The sequence below is a fragment of the Ammospiza caudacuta genome, chromosome 1, assembly GCF_027887145.1.
Source record: "Ammospiza caudacuta isolate bAmmCau1 chromosome 1, bAmmCau1.pri, whole genome shotgun sequence".
Lineage (NCBI taxonomy): Eukaryota > Metazoa > Chordata > Aves > Passeriformes > Passerellidae > Ammospiza > Ammospiza caudacuta.
Window position 1 is genome coordinate 65,709,543 of NC_080593.1, and position 13,869 is coordinate 65,723,411.

At 44.3% G+C, this 13,869-nt stretch overlaps 1 protein-coding gene across 1 annotated transcript in view; it reads left to right on the forward strand.

Annotated features, from left to right (window-relative positions):
* Positions 1-4,377: 4,377 nt before the first annotated feature.
* GMPR (guanosine monophosphate reductase) overlaps positions 4,378-13,869 on the forward strand; it is a 43,215-nt gene continuing 33,723 nt past the window's right edge. Inside the window, exons 1-4 of the mRNA XM_058819261.1 lie at positions 4,378-4,647; positions 9,226-9,345; positions 9,966-10,049; positions 11,662-11,835. Of these exons, the coding sequence (XP_058675244.1) occupies positions 4,561-4,647; positions 9,226-9,345; positions 9,966-10,049; positions 11,662-11,835 (465 nt within the window). The 5' untranslated portion in view covers positions 4,378-4,560. The remainder of the gene's footprint in view (positions 4,648-9,225; positions 9,346-9,965; positions 10,050-11,661; positions 11,836-13,869) is intronic.

The following is a 13,869-nucleotide window of genomic DNA, read 5'->3' on the forward strand; positions in this document are numbered from 1 at the left end:
TGCACTCTGAGTGAGACTCCTTGAAGCTCACATATGGCATCTAAATGACTTAGTGTGAGGCACACTGTCTCTTGCCTTGCAGGGACAGATTGGCATGGTCCACTTTACTTATCAGCATAGACAGACTCTTTCTAAGCATATTTCATAAGTCAAGGAAGGTCAGAGTTGCATTAATTATAGATTGCTGTGATTACTTACAATTAACATCTGAAACCTGCTGAAATCAAATGGGAATGGATACTGTCACTTACTCCTAAGTAAACTGTACCTTGAATGAGAAGTTGTCCTACTGACTTCAGTGTGGGCCTGGGATTTAGCTGATGATTAGCAACTAAGATTATTTTTCCTCTAAGACCTTTGAATTTAAATGAAAATACTTATGGCATACAAGTTTCTTTGTGACAAGTAATCTCCATGCATGTAGTTGAAGTCTGCTGGGCACACTTATGAAAGGCAGAGGTGTCAGCCCCACTCCTCCCATTTCTGGTGGCTATCAAGGTCAGCAAGAGCCTTAACATAGATGCTGTAATAATACTGATAGTTCAGAGAAACACCCTTATCTCCTCTGCAAAGGAAATCTGCTTGCATTTGCAAGGTTTGCTGAGTTAGGTCTCTTGATCCATCTACTGGGAAATGCTATTCAGCATAGACAAGGCCTGAATTCAAACAAAAATAAAATGGATTTACATTTCTCATAAGAAAAACAAGGTTCTTTCCTCAAATGTACTGTTTCTCCTTAAGATTGAAAGATCTTCATCACACATGTGCTGCGGCATGTTGTTCTTTCCAGATATGGGATTTTGCTGGGAAGTTGTGACACACAGTTTGTGGGAGCACTTGCCAGCTGAGCAATGCTTTCACTAGTGCTCACCACACTCCTTAAACAGGCACGCTAATTATGTTACAGGCTGTCTGTATGGAGCTACATGAGACTATAGTATTTTCCCAGGAACCACAGCAAGGAAGTCAGCATGTGCCTTCAGTTGTGTTAGCTGTATATCTGCTGTGAACAGAATTTCTCTTGACAAATAATGACATCATTAAACATTCACCCTAGAGGTGTTTCAGGTGCTCATGAGTGCTCATACTTTCAGATTGTCACTGAAAGCTTCTTTCAGTACCAAGAAGTTACTGTGGAAATGTTCTTATTTAAATAAGAAAAATACAAGGCATTGATAAAAAGAAGTGTTTTTAATGCCATATACAATTAACCTGGTACAGCACAAATAGCTGGCCTCCAGCTCTACTTAATGTCACCAATCACAGGCCTTTGAGCCTATAGCTCAGTCAGTTTTCAATCCACTTCAATGTCCTTTTAGCTAGTCCACACCTCATCAGTTTGCCTCTAAAAATATTATTTGAAATATGTCAAAAGCCTAAGTAAAAATAAACAAGATCCACTGCTTTTTCCTCATCCACTCCAACAAGTAATTTCATCTTAGAAAGTGAGCTGAGCATGATTTTATTATCATAAATTAATGAAATTCATGCCAACTAGCTTCAGTCTTTCTTGTCCTTCATTCATTTGAAAATGACTTCCAGGATTATTTGCTCCACCACCTTCTCAGGCACTGAAATGAAGTTGACTAGCCCAGATCTTCCCTCCTTCTCACTCTTCTCAAAGACATGACTGATATTTGCTTTTTCTAGTCCTCAGGACTTGCCTTCCCAATCTGATCCTGCTCTTATGAGGGTGTCTTTATTACTCCTGATTTTCTGATGAGTCTCAGGGACCTGGGAATGCTGAGATAAATCTTACCAGGGAAGACGAACGTGGAGATGTCAATGTGTACCTCAGCCTCTTCCATGTCCTTTGTTACCAGGTCAGATTTGTGAAGTAATTTATACTATTACATACAGCAGTATTTACATTAGCAGGAGGAAAACCACAAGTTCAACAATCTTAGCTGATAATAGGCTTTAGACACAGTAGTAACTATTTGCATTATACTAATCACTTTTTCCTCTTCTCAAAAAGACCAAGTTTAGAAAACTTTTAGAAGATCTACAAATCTACATTGGCATTTTCAGCTACAGTGGCTGAGCAGTTCCCTTCTGAGTGCATTGCTCCATCTCCTTTTAAATGTAACTATAAAACAATGAAGTAGAGAAAAAAAGAACTCTGAAGGAAAGTAACAAATCATTTACATATCCTAAATTTGAAATCAGTGATGGCTCATTTGCACTTGAAGACTAAACTGTATCCAGCCTGGATGAACAGCTTTTTTTTCCATAGCAGAAAGAGATAATATGGGATCACTTATGGCAGGTGTATGGCAGTAATATAAAGAGGAATAAAAAAGAGGTGATCTTCATTTCTGGCTGTGATATTTATGTGATTATTGATCATGTCCCCTCTAGTGTCCATACTTCAGAAAGGACAATGAAAAAACCAGAGGCGGTTCAACAACAAAACATAACTTTGTTTACAGAAAATATATATTGAAGTAAGAAACTATGGAATTTCAAACTTTGTAATCTTTAAAGAACTCTCAAGCCAATCTGAGACACCTGACTAGTCTGTTGGTATGTGCACATGGGGAATTAATGAACATTAGCAGATACTGTGATCTGCAGGAAAACAGCACTGTGAGTGGAGACTAAAGTACTGAAATTGTAAACAGCATCAGACATGCATTTTCTGTGGCTTGCACATACTACTGCTAGCCCCTATCTCCTACTCTTCAAAACAGTGCTGACCTTTTGAATTCACAGTGCAATGCAGTGGCTTCTTTCTTTCTTCTCAGCATCACATGCCTGCCATGAGGGCAAATGGATGACCTGGTGCCAGGCACAGACAGATTGCATTTGTTTTTTCCATTCTCAGTCCTCTGCTACAGACATGCCACTTCCACAGGACCCATTCTCATCAGTACTCTTATTACTTAACAGTAAATAGTGGCTCATATGTCTCTCTGAAAAATACATTTTAGTAGTTCCTTTATATAGTGGAGAAAACACCAAATGAATGACCTCTGTTATGCAGATCAAACAAATTATAGAGTCACTTTCTTCAGTATCTCCATGGGAAATATCCACAACAGCAAGGCTCTCCTGGAACATCATCCGGAGTTCCAAAATCCTAGATTCAAGGCCTCTCCACCTGGACAATCAAAACTGCAAACACTCAAATACTCTGCCTTCTGTGTAAAGCCCCAGGCTCATGCTTGGTCATATTGGATCATGTGGGACACTCAGGCAAAGAGATGTAAAAGAGCTCTGTGTGAGGCAGGGTGTTGACCAGAAGTATGCAACTTTCAGATAAAGGAGAGAGTGCTACCTCCTCCTGCAATGCGTCTGAGTAAGTGTCCCAGGCTTCCGTTGCCAGTCACTAAAAATGCTTGCTCATGTGTCTTCCAAAGTCCAAATCTTACAACCCACTGACTTCATAATTAAATAGACTTTAAGGCTTAAGACTCCTGTGGAAGTCATCTCATGTGGTATCTGGTTACCCTGCACTGATCCCTCTGGCAGCAGATGTAGATGGACTCAGCTTGTGCAGTCCTGCTGCTCTGAGTGGTTTTTGACTTGTGTGTTAAACTATGGCTAGCACCGTTGAAACTGGAGGAAATAGGCACAAATCAGGCTCCTGTATGCTGGGGCGAAAAAAAAAAAAAAACAAAACCAAAAAACAAACAAGCTACCCCCCAAAAACCCAAACAACACCAAAAACCCCACTCAAATACAAAAACTCCCTGTTGCTTCTTTAAATGCCGTGAAGCAGGAAATTCGGAAATTCCTGAGGCAGCTGCAGGTGGCTGGTGCTCTGACCACTCTCCTATGACCAACCAGCTGCACATTTCTCAACGTCTCTAACGCCAAACCCACACTCTGGCTCTGTGCTCAGTGCCATGGGCAGCCCAGCTCTGCCTCAGCAGTACCGGATACCGGGCAGGGACGGGGCCGGGTTTGGGCTTGGAGCGGAGCACCCCGGCAAGTGGGATTCCCATGACAGCCCACCTATACCAAGTGGTGTCTTTTTTATTTAGCTGGAGGGACAGCATTTTGGGCCGCGCTGCAGCAGCCGTAACAGCGTTGGGGAACGCCGCAAACCCCTTCTCGGGGCGGTGGAAGGTAGAAGGAGGCAGGCCAAGATGTCCGTTCAGCCCCGCAGCGGCCGCCCGGCACGGCCGGGCTCCCGCACCCGGTACCCGCGGCGGCGGGGCCCGCTCGGTCACATGGAGGCGCCATTTCCTCTGCCCTTGCTTTGCCCTTAAAGCCGCCGCGGTGCCGCCGGCGCCTCGCTCCGCACGGGGCGGTTGCGGAAGGGCGACGCGTCCCCGTCTGCCCCCACCGCACACTGCCCTGCGGAGAGGCGGGGGTAGCCGTGGCGGGGGCCGGGGCAGAGGCTCAGCTAAAACCAGCCCTCGCCTAATAAAGCGATGGGGCCCGGTGCCCGCGCCCTATAAATACGCTCGGTGCGCGGCCACTGGGCTTTGGCCGGCGCGGCTCGGCTCGGCTCTGCAGGCGGGGCGGTGCAGTCAGCACAGCAGGGCTGCCGCTGCTGCCGCCTCCACTGCCAGGACAGCCCTGGCCCCCGCACCCCGGCACCCCAGCGAGATGCCCCGGGTAGACGCAGACCTCAAACTGGACTTTAAAGATGTCCTGGTCAGACCTAAAAGGAGCAGCCTCAAAAGCAGAGCAGAGGTGGGGGCATTCAAACCTAGCATGCTTTTCCTCCCCCTTCTCAACGCTTAACTTCCTTAACCCGCCTTTCCCCCCGCTTTATTTTTATTACCCGGTCTAGCGCAGCAATGCCCTCCCCGATCGCGACGCCCTTTGCGTGGCGGGGGGATGCCGCTGCTCCCGGGAGGGGAGGACGGGGCCGCGTTTGCGAAGTCTGCGGCGTGTCCCCCCCACGACCCCAGGGGAGCCGGGGTAGCCGGTGCCGCGCTGGCCTCCCTCGCTCCTCAAGCTGAAATACAAGGGGGCAGTGGGGGATTGCTTGCTCCTAACAGGTGCCTCTGCGGCGCTGAGCGGGGCCTGACCGCCGGGGTCGGAGGGGGCGGTGGCGGCGAACCAGCCGCGCTGCGGGACGGGGGTGTCCGGTTACCCGCCCCGCAGCTTGGGCCGGCAGAAGCCGGTGGTGACACCTGACAGGCAGCATTGCCCTCAGCCTCGGGGGCTGTGGGCGGTGCTGGTACCGAGGAACTGATGCGCTCTTAAAAAAAAAAAATATTAAAAACCCGCGAAGACGCTGGGGAGCGCTTCTCAGTGCGCAGGGTGCCCCGTCATAGGGGGTACTGAGGGAAGTCACATCAAACCTGGGGCAGTGGGTGCATTTCACCCTCTCTTTGGTTTCACCCCCGTGTGACCTGCGTGTGTAGAGACCTGGAATCCCCTGGGGCTCTGTGTGCCTGCTGCCCATTGTTAGCCGGAACAGTTCTGTGATTCTCTCTCATCAGGGATCGGGAAAGACCCCGGGAAATCACTCCCGTAAGGATCGATTGCATCCACAAAAAAAGATGGCTGCCTCAGTATCGAAGGTGCCTTCTCATTTACCCCACATAACCCCAAGGTTAACAAAGGATTTAGTTTGACTAAAGAAGGAATTATGTTGTGTCGGGGGATGAAAAGAGGATTAAGATTTTCTCTAGGGGACACGGGGGTGTAAGAGAGAGAGACTGAGGTAGAAAGGGAAAGTGAAACAGGGAAGCTGTGTTTACTATAGGCCTATGGCCAGGGATTTTGAGGGCATCAGCTAAGCAAAACCTCTTTGCCATCATAAGGTGTGAGAGGCCCTCTCAGCAGAAAGTTGATCTCTGGCAAGTAATTTGTAATTTATGATGAACAGTGTTCCATCTGAGTAACTCCTCATCGTGTGCAATTACTGCACATAAGGCCTCTGGGCACTTTGGAGCCATTTGCTTGGGGACCTATGGATCCCTCCTTAAAACTCACTGTGCCAGCCTAGCAAACAGGTGGAGCTGTGCTCCGCCGAGTGAGTGGTAGGCACATGGCTCCTTCAAGTGCAGTGTTTTGTATATTTAGCAGGGTGCAGGCTGTGGAAAGAAGGGCTGCTGGGAAGGGAAAACGATAGGAGGAACATGAGCTGATACGGCAGGGTTGTAACGGGTGGCTCTGATGAACTGTTAAAACATTGCAGATGAGAAAAAGTGCGTGTCATGAGGGGGTCAGTGAAAACCGATGAAGGTTAGGAAATTGGACACCATCACTGAGGCTGTGGCAACAGGGATAAACAGAGTCTGTGAGAGCCAGATCTGAAATGGACAGCCCCAGTCTGCTTCAAAACAAGAATATAAATAAATAGTTCTGGCAGAGTAACAGAGGCAGCATACTACAGTGCCTGCTCCCCAGCAAGCTGCTGCTTTGAAGCTTATATCAGGAAGCGTCTGCTTCTCTGGTGTGAATGCCTCGTTTTGCACAAGGATAGCATTTTATGCAGTGACTAGAGTTCAGTCAGCTTCCTAGAGAGACAGTTTGGGATATTTGCAGATCTTCCTGTAGGTTTGCTATGTTGGTACTTGTTTCTGATTGCTTGCACTGTCTTCATTTTCCATGGTTGCTTTCTCTTTTTTGAAAATATATCAGAAAATGTGGTGCTTGAATTTGAATATCAAAATTGGTCAGAGCAAGGGTGGGAGTGGGAGCAGCATTATCTGTCTGTGGGGTCTTGGTACTCACATAGTCTGTTCTTGCGTTGGCTGGGCTTGCTCATGCACTCTGTCCATTGCAAGTTCAACAGACAAGTTTCCTGTAGGAAGTTGTTAAATTTTTAAAATTTCATTCATTTCACAAGAGCAGCACAGTTTGCTAAAATAGGTAGAGGGAATGGCAGCCAGCATGATCAACAGTGTTGACTGATTTCCACATGAGGAAAAACATAAACTTACCAGGATAATTCAGTATGGAGAAGAAGCAGCTGTGGAGGATATACTGAAAGTCCATAAAGTGAGGAGTGGCATGGAAAAGGTGAAACTGAGTAGTTGCTGTTGTCTCTCATAAAACAAGGAAAATCACTGAATGTATTTACCAGGCAAAGGTCGTAGCTTTTATGCGGCATATTTGTCTTATTGCTGTGCGATATTGGAGAGGCTTAAAAGTGTGAAGGACTAAAAAATTTTCAAGGCAAGTTCTTGCTTTGTCCTGTGTCTATTTTGCAGTATTTTGGTGTCTTTTCTGAAACATAAATCTTCTCCTTTCTGGTGTTCCTTTGTAAGAAATGTTTTTCCTTTGTAAAACCGCAGAGCAGTGGTTCTGGTGCTGGCATCTGTGCGGAATTGATTGTGGGGTACTTTTGTGTTCCCCCGCCCTTGGCTCTAGTGTTAAGAGGGAGTAAAGTAAACAAAATTCTCATACTTGTTTCACATCCATCTTCTTCATACTATTTTCTAATGCTAGCTGCAGCTAAAGAATGTTTTGTCATCCATGATGGCTGGAGAATTAGACCTCTGATAGTAAATAGGAGAAAGGGGCGTTTCCATTAAGATATATCTTTGCTTGTTCACTAAAGTGACCCTTCCCTTAAAAGCTTATAGGAGAACCTGATTCAGAGTTTATCACTAAGGCACCAAGTTCTTTTTCTTATACAAACCAGTAATAAATCCCTCACAATATTAATCAGAATCTAGCCTGCAATTTGGAAGTGCTCAAAATGTGTTTTAATTGAATAGTAAAAAATCCTGTATTTTTTTCTGTTGCTTTCTTTCTCATGATGGATTTCAGTTTAGTTCAGGTCTGCAAATGCTTTTGGGTTAAAGTTGCAGGGAGGATTAGTGAAAACTGAAAGAGCCTTCATTTTTACTAGAGACTAAACTAATATCTTAGAGTTGTACTTTTTTTTTTCCCCCCTTTTGAGCATTTTCCCATAGCTAGGAAGGTCTTAGGTAGGCCAGTGGGAACTGATCTAATTTGATAATACCCTTTGCAGATATAAGGAAAAAATGCCTGATGTTACTGTGATCATTTGAAGGTGCTGAAGAAGAAATGTCTCTGAAGGTGAAGGCGGATACACTTTTAAGACATTAACTTAGAAACTAGCAGCTTCTTGGTTTAGCAAGGCAAGGTATGATTGTTCAGATTGTATGGCAAGAGTTCTGAAGCCATATGAAGAGCGACTGAGGGAGCTGGGGTTGTTCAGCCTGGAGAAAAGGAGACTAAGGGGTGACCTCATCACTCTCTACAACTTCCTGAAGGGTGGCTGTAGTGAGCTGGGGGTCGGCCTCTTTCTCCGGGCGACAACGGATAGAACAAGAGGACACAGTCTCAAGTTGCGTCAAGCGAGGCGGATACACTTTTAAGACATTAACTTAGAAACTAGCAGCTTCTTGGTTTAGCAAGGCAAGGTATGATTGTTCAGATTGTATGGCAAGAGTTCTGAAGCCATATGAAGAGCGACTGAGGGAGCTGGGGTTGTTCAGCCTGGAGAAAAGGAGACTAAGGGGTGACCTCATCACTCTCTACAACTTCCTGAAGGGTGGCTGTAGTGAGCTGGGGGTCGGCCTCTTTCTCCGGGCGACAACGGATAGAACAAGAGGACACAGTCTCAAGTTGCGTCAAGCGAGATGTAAGTTAGAAGTAAGAAGGAAATACTTCACAGAAAGAGTGGTCAGAAACTGGAATCATTTACCCAGTGAGGTGGTAGAGGCATCATCCCTTGAAGAATTTAAAAAAAGACTGGATGTGGCACTTGCTGCCATGATCTAGCTGAACAGTTAGAACATCGGCTGGACTAGATGATCTTATAGGTCTCTTCCAGTCTTGAAAATTCTGTGATTCTGTGATTCTGTGATTTTATTATATGGTCATTTACCTTCAAGACTGGGACAAAGTCCTTTATGCCCTGGAGACAGAGGGAGTTGTAATTCTGACTTCTTTGGCATTAGGACTTCAACTTAAGTTTCGCAGGCAGCCATACAAATAGCTGAGATTACTTCTGTGTACAGAGCCCCAGAGTCCTCATCGTCCTTTCTTTCCAAGCCCTTCTGCCTTTTTCCTTTTCATTTTTTAATTTTATTTTGATTCTTTTTCTTAAGTAAGAGCTGTATTTAATGCAGAAAACATTGTTTTAATTTTTTTTCTTGTTTGGAAGGCAGAATTGTAAAAAATAAAAATAAAAAATGATGTAATAGTGGAACAAAAGGAACAGGAAATGTGAGGAAAATGGAGAAGCTGTGTCTAAAGATGCTGTATGTGAAATCTGTGGCAAAACTCGTGTAAGATTACAATCAGTTACTTAAAAGAATGCATGTCTGTTCACTGCAGGTCGACCTCACACGCACCTTCACCTTCCGTAACTCCAAGCAGACATACACAGGAATTCCCATTATAGTGGCAAATATGGACACTGTGGGGACGTTTGAAATGGCTGTAGTTATGGCAAAAGTAAGTCTCAACTCTCATTTCTGCAACAGTTGGGAAGCTGCTGGGGGACAGCAAGCAGCCTTTGTTGATTTTTTAGCTAAATTTTTTGAGAACAGGGGAATGCAAGTTTAAAACTCCAGAATAAAGAAAAGCAGGTGTACTTTTACAACAGCACAGTCACCACAAACAGGGCTCCTGATGTAAGGAAATTTCTGTGGAGATGCTTCCATATTGGGAAGCTTCCATTTTGGGTGTAGCTCAGTTTCAGGTGGAGCTTTTAGAGCTTGTTTTTGAGGTCCCTTTGTGCTCCATGCCAGAAAAAAAAATTAGCTGACAAGTTTTAAAAGTGTGGGTTATGGGATAGAACTGTAGCACTTTCTAAGTTAATGACCCTCTGTCACATTCAAAATACAGTTGCTTAATGAAACATGTCATAAACCTGGTCCTGAGAAGTTGGCTAAGCATGCCAAGTTGCTTTTGAAGAGCTGTTTGTAGTTGCCTGGTCTGTTACTCACTGTTACTGTTTCTTCCAAGCAGGATGAGCCTATACTTAAAAGGGGATTTTCTAATCTCTTATTTTGCAGTTGAGGGAAAAATTACTAACTGTGACATTAATATCAGTTCTCTTGTTTTTTTGCTAGCATGCAATGTTCACTGCAATTCACAAGCATTATTCTCTGGAAGAATGGAAACTGTTTGCTGCCAATCACCCAGAATGCCTTGAGGTACATTTTTCTACTGTAAATTATTATGGTTTATTGCTTTGTTCTGAACTCACATACACTGGAGTCTCTAGGGAATGCTGTTGTCAAGTGAGGTTTTAGGGAATGAAGATATTTGCTGTTCTTAAATTCATCAAGGGAAGTGGCTTGTCCTGATTTAAAAGAGGGGCTACGTGAGTCCATTATGAAAGTGCTTATATGAAGATGCTAAAAAGCAAAGTTTGTATATGCCTGGAAGGGAAACAGAGAAGTATCCTGAAGGAGGAAATACTTAGGAATAGGCACGAGTGCTGTGCTTCTGTTGCTGTTGCGAGCAGTGGTAGTTCACTGATGTGAATAATTTCAATAACCCAACCACAGCTGGCCCACCACAGCTGGCCCTGCACACCCTTGTGCCAGGCAAAGTCTTTGCCATCAGGTGTGCAAGTGGATCTGGAGTCTACAGGCTGGAGGGGCCTAGGTGGTGGGCCCAGGCAGGGATGAGCACTGAAAGTTGTCAGGGCTTCTGTGTCCTCCACTTACCTTCTTGCACCAGAGCTCACTTTGTGCTATCCCACTTCTTCACAGGGTCCCAACCTGAGCCATTATATTCAATCAATTTTAACATTGACTTAATTTGTGACTTTCTCACATTCAGACTTCTTCTTTTCTTCTGGCAGGCCCCTGTATGAGTAGAGGCACTGTGAGTGTGCCTGGCCATCTCCCCTTCCTGCTCAAAGTTCAGTGGAGTTTTTGATCTTTCTCTTTATAGAAAAGAATACAACATTGCTGTGTTGTATCTTTACCTGTGGCACATTTCAGAATTATGTTATAAAGGCTATTGATTACAGAGTTGCTGAAAGTGAGCCTAGCACTTTGGCCAGTCAGGATTATTTACATGCTACCATAGGGTAGAAAGTGGTCTCAGGAATGTCCTGTGTCTGAACACTTCCAAACTTATTTGTGGTATATAATAACTGGAATAGGATCTCCTATTCCTGTAGTGATTAAATACTGACTTGCACAGTGACCTTGGATTTCTGCAGAGGTTTTGTAGGCCAACAGCTGTGGAAACTATTTTTCCTTTGGAAAGAACTCATTGGAAAACAAAGGAAGAAGCAATCTGCTTGTTTTCAATGGTAGCTGACCTTGCTTGAGAAAGGGGATTAGACTACAAAATCTCCAGAGGACCTTTCCCAACAAAATTATTCTGTGATTCTGGACATCACCGGAGTGCTTGGTGAACTTAAAAGACCTAGATTTTACTCTCTGACAGTGCCCCAAATTTTACCTAACTTCCTGGAAATATACCAAGTTAGGGCTTCATCTTGTGTTCATGTTAATATGAGAATGGCTGAACTTGATTGATCTCAGATGATTATATATGCCAGTGACAATCCACTTGTGAATGAATGCTAGAAAGCTAATTTCCCTCTCTTTTATATAATTTAAACTAGACAGAAATAGCCCACTGATTTTCCCAGGAAGGTATTTATTTCATATTACATAGTGTGATTTTTCACTAGTTACCAGCACAAGTCCTGCCAAGATTATGCAGGAAAAGACAAACAAATTGTGTGTGTTTATGTCAGTGTTTGCAACCTACTACTCTGTTTTGTTCTCTCTGTTTTTTTAGCATGTAGCAGCAAGCTCAGGTAGTGGACAAGAAGATTTGAAAAAGTTAACAAGTATTCTAGAGGCCATTCCAGCTATCAAATACATCTGCCTGGATGTGGCAAACGGCTATTCAGAGTATTTCGTGGAGTTTGTGAAGTCCGTCCGTGCCCTGTTCCCACATCACACCATTATGGTAAGGGTGTAGAAAGGGTGGAGGTGTGTGTGTGAATTCTGGCCAGGAACAGGACCCAGAGTTTGACTGGTAGGCATCAGAAATTGGAAGAGGAAGAGAAGCAAGGAAGGATGTTCAATAACAGTTTGATATTGTCCATTGCTGATGATTTCTGTGGGAATGTTTAGTGTATGATCTGATACAGCTATCTAAATAAGTTGGGATGGAGGACTGGCTGGATCCAGTTCTTTTCCTGCTCATGTCCTCCTTCCCACACTAGATGAGATCTCTGATCATTAAGTGTATAGGTTAATTTTGGTGATTCCAAGCAGAGGTTTGCTGTGCGAATGTACCAATATTTCCGGCCAGCTGGGGCCAGTGATTGTTAGATCACTATGAAGACGGATCAATGCAGACTGATCCTTGCCTGTGATAAGAATGAGAGGGATGTTGGGCTGTTGTGAACAGCATTATAAGGGAGCAAAATGGTCAGTGCTGGGGCTTTTCATGGTGCTTTCTGTGATGTTACTGTGCCATCTCAAAGTGCTAATTCATGCTTCCTTGGGGTCTTTTGCCCCAAAAATAAGATGTTTACATGGACATGGAACTCCTAGCAGAAGAGCACTACTGCTGCTTTCCCAGGGCTCTTGAAGAAATGTGTCTGAATTGTTTCCATGAGAATAACAGAAATCCTCAATCAAGCAGCAGATTGGTAGTGAGGTTACCAGCCTTTCTTCAAGCCAGTGCAGCAAAAAATCATGTGTTTAGGCATCACTCGCCTGCTTTCCCATGCCACAGATAAAGTAAAATATAAATGTAAAGTAAATGTGAAGTAAGAGTGTTCCTAAATGCATATTCTCCCTTTGTTCAATAGAGAATAACATACTCAAGCAGCTCAGAAGAGGATGCATTCCTTTCTCCCATGTCAGAGGAAGGCAGTGTTTTTGCTTTGGAATGATGGAAAACTTGAGTGAGCTGGAATGCTTGTTGGATGCTGGGTTATCATAGGCTGATGAATAGGCATTCTTCAACAGCTGCCAGGAGAGATGGGAGCCATTTTGGTATGATCATATTTCCCATGGCTTTGGAGAGAGAGATTTTGGAACTATGAAATTATAAATGTGGGCCTTCTGAGCTTCTTTGGATCTGAAGTCTTGTCCCTAGTGACATGATTGCTCCAGTGACTTTGTCTTTGAAGGGTTTGGGAGGGAGCTTAAAGCACATAGTTAAGATTATCTTTGTCAGGAGTGGAAAGAAAATTGTGTCATGCCCTCCCCCACCTCCCCACTGATTGCTGGCTTTGCTGACTGAGGAGGGAACTCAACCAAGATGAATTCCTCAGAAGGCAGAGAAGGTCAATGTCAAAGTCAGATATCAAAACCAGATTTTAGTCCAGGGTGCTTAGGCCAGTCTCATCCACCTTCTGCATCTGTTCAGCTGCTCTCCTAGTATCTCTTCTTTTGTGGCTAAGGTTATTGTTACTTCAGGTCTCATTGTCCTGACAGCACCACCTGCTTGAGCACATTTACAGCCCTGACCTGTTCAGTTGCCTTCTCTGATTGTAGCTCCTTTATCTGAACATGGCTTAATATGGCTTATGTTTTTAATCTGCACAGCAATAATTTCCACTTCTAAAAACATGCTAACAAACTTGGGGTGTTCAAAAACCTTCAGCTTTCCAAAGCCTCCAGAATCTGTTCCGTCTCTAAATCAACTAGACACCCACCTCTACCCTGCTTCCAAATTAATTCATGTTCTGTGCCAAAGTGGCCTTTTGAAGCTGTTCCTGGCTGAAATGCAGGAGCTGGTCTAGGCTCCTTTTAATGGTAATCTGGAAGACATGTCCTGCTGCTACCTGTTTGTTCTGACTGCTTTGGTGTTTCTGTGCTATGCCTGCAGTATGTTCTCTGCTGTTGGGACTTTCAAACAAAAGGGTTAGCAGTTAAATAGGAGGTATAAAAATAAAGAAGCTTTCTCATAGCTGAAAGTGATCTCCAGGACCTTGTTTGCTTTCCTCAGCATGACTGTTCATTCCACAGTCAGCTGCAGTGCAAT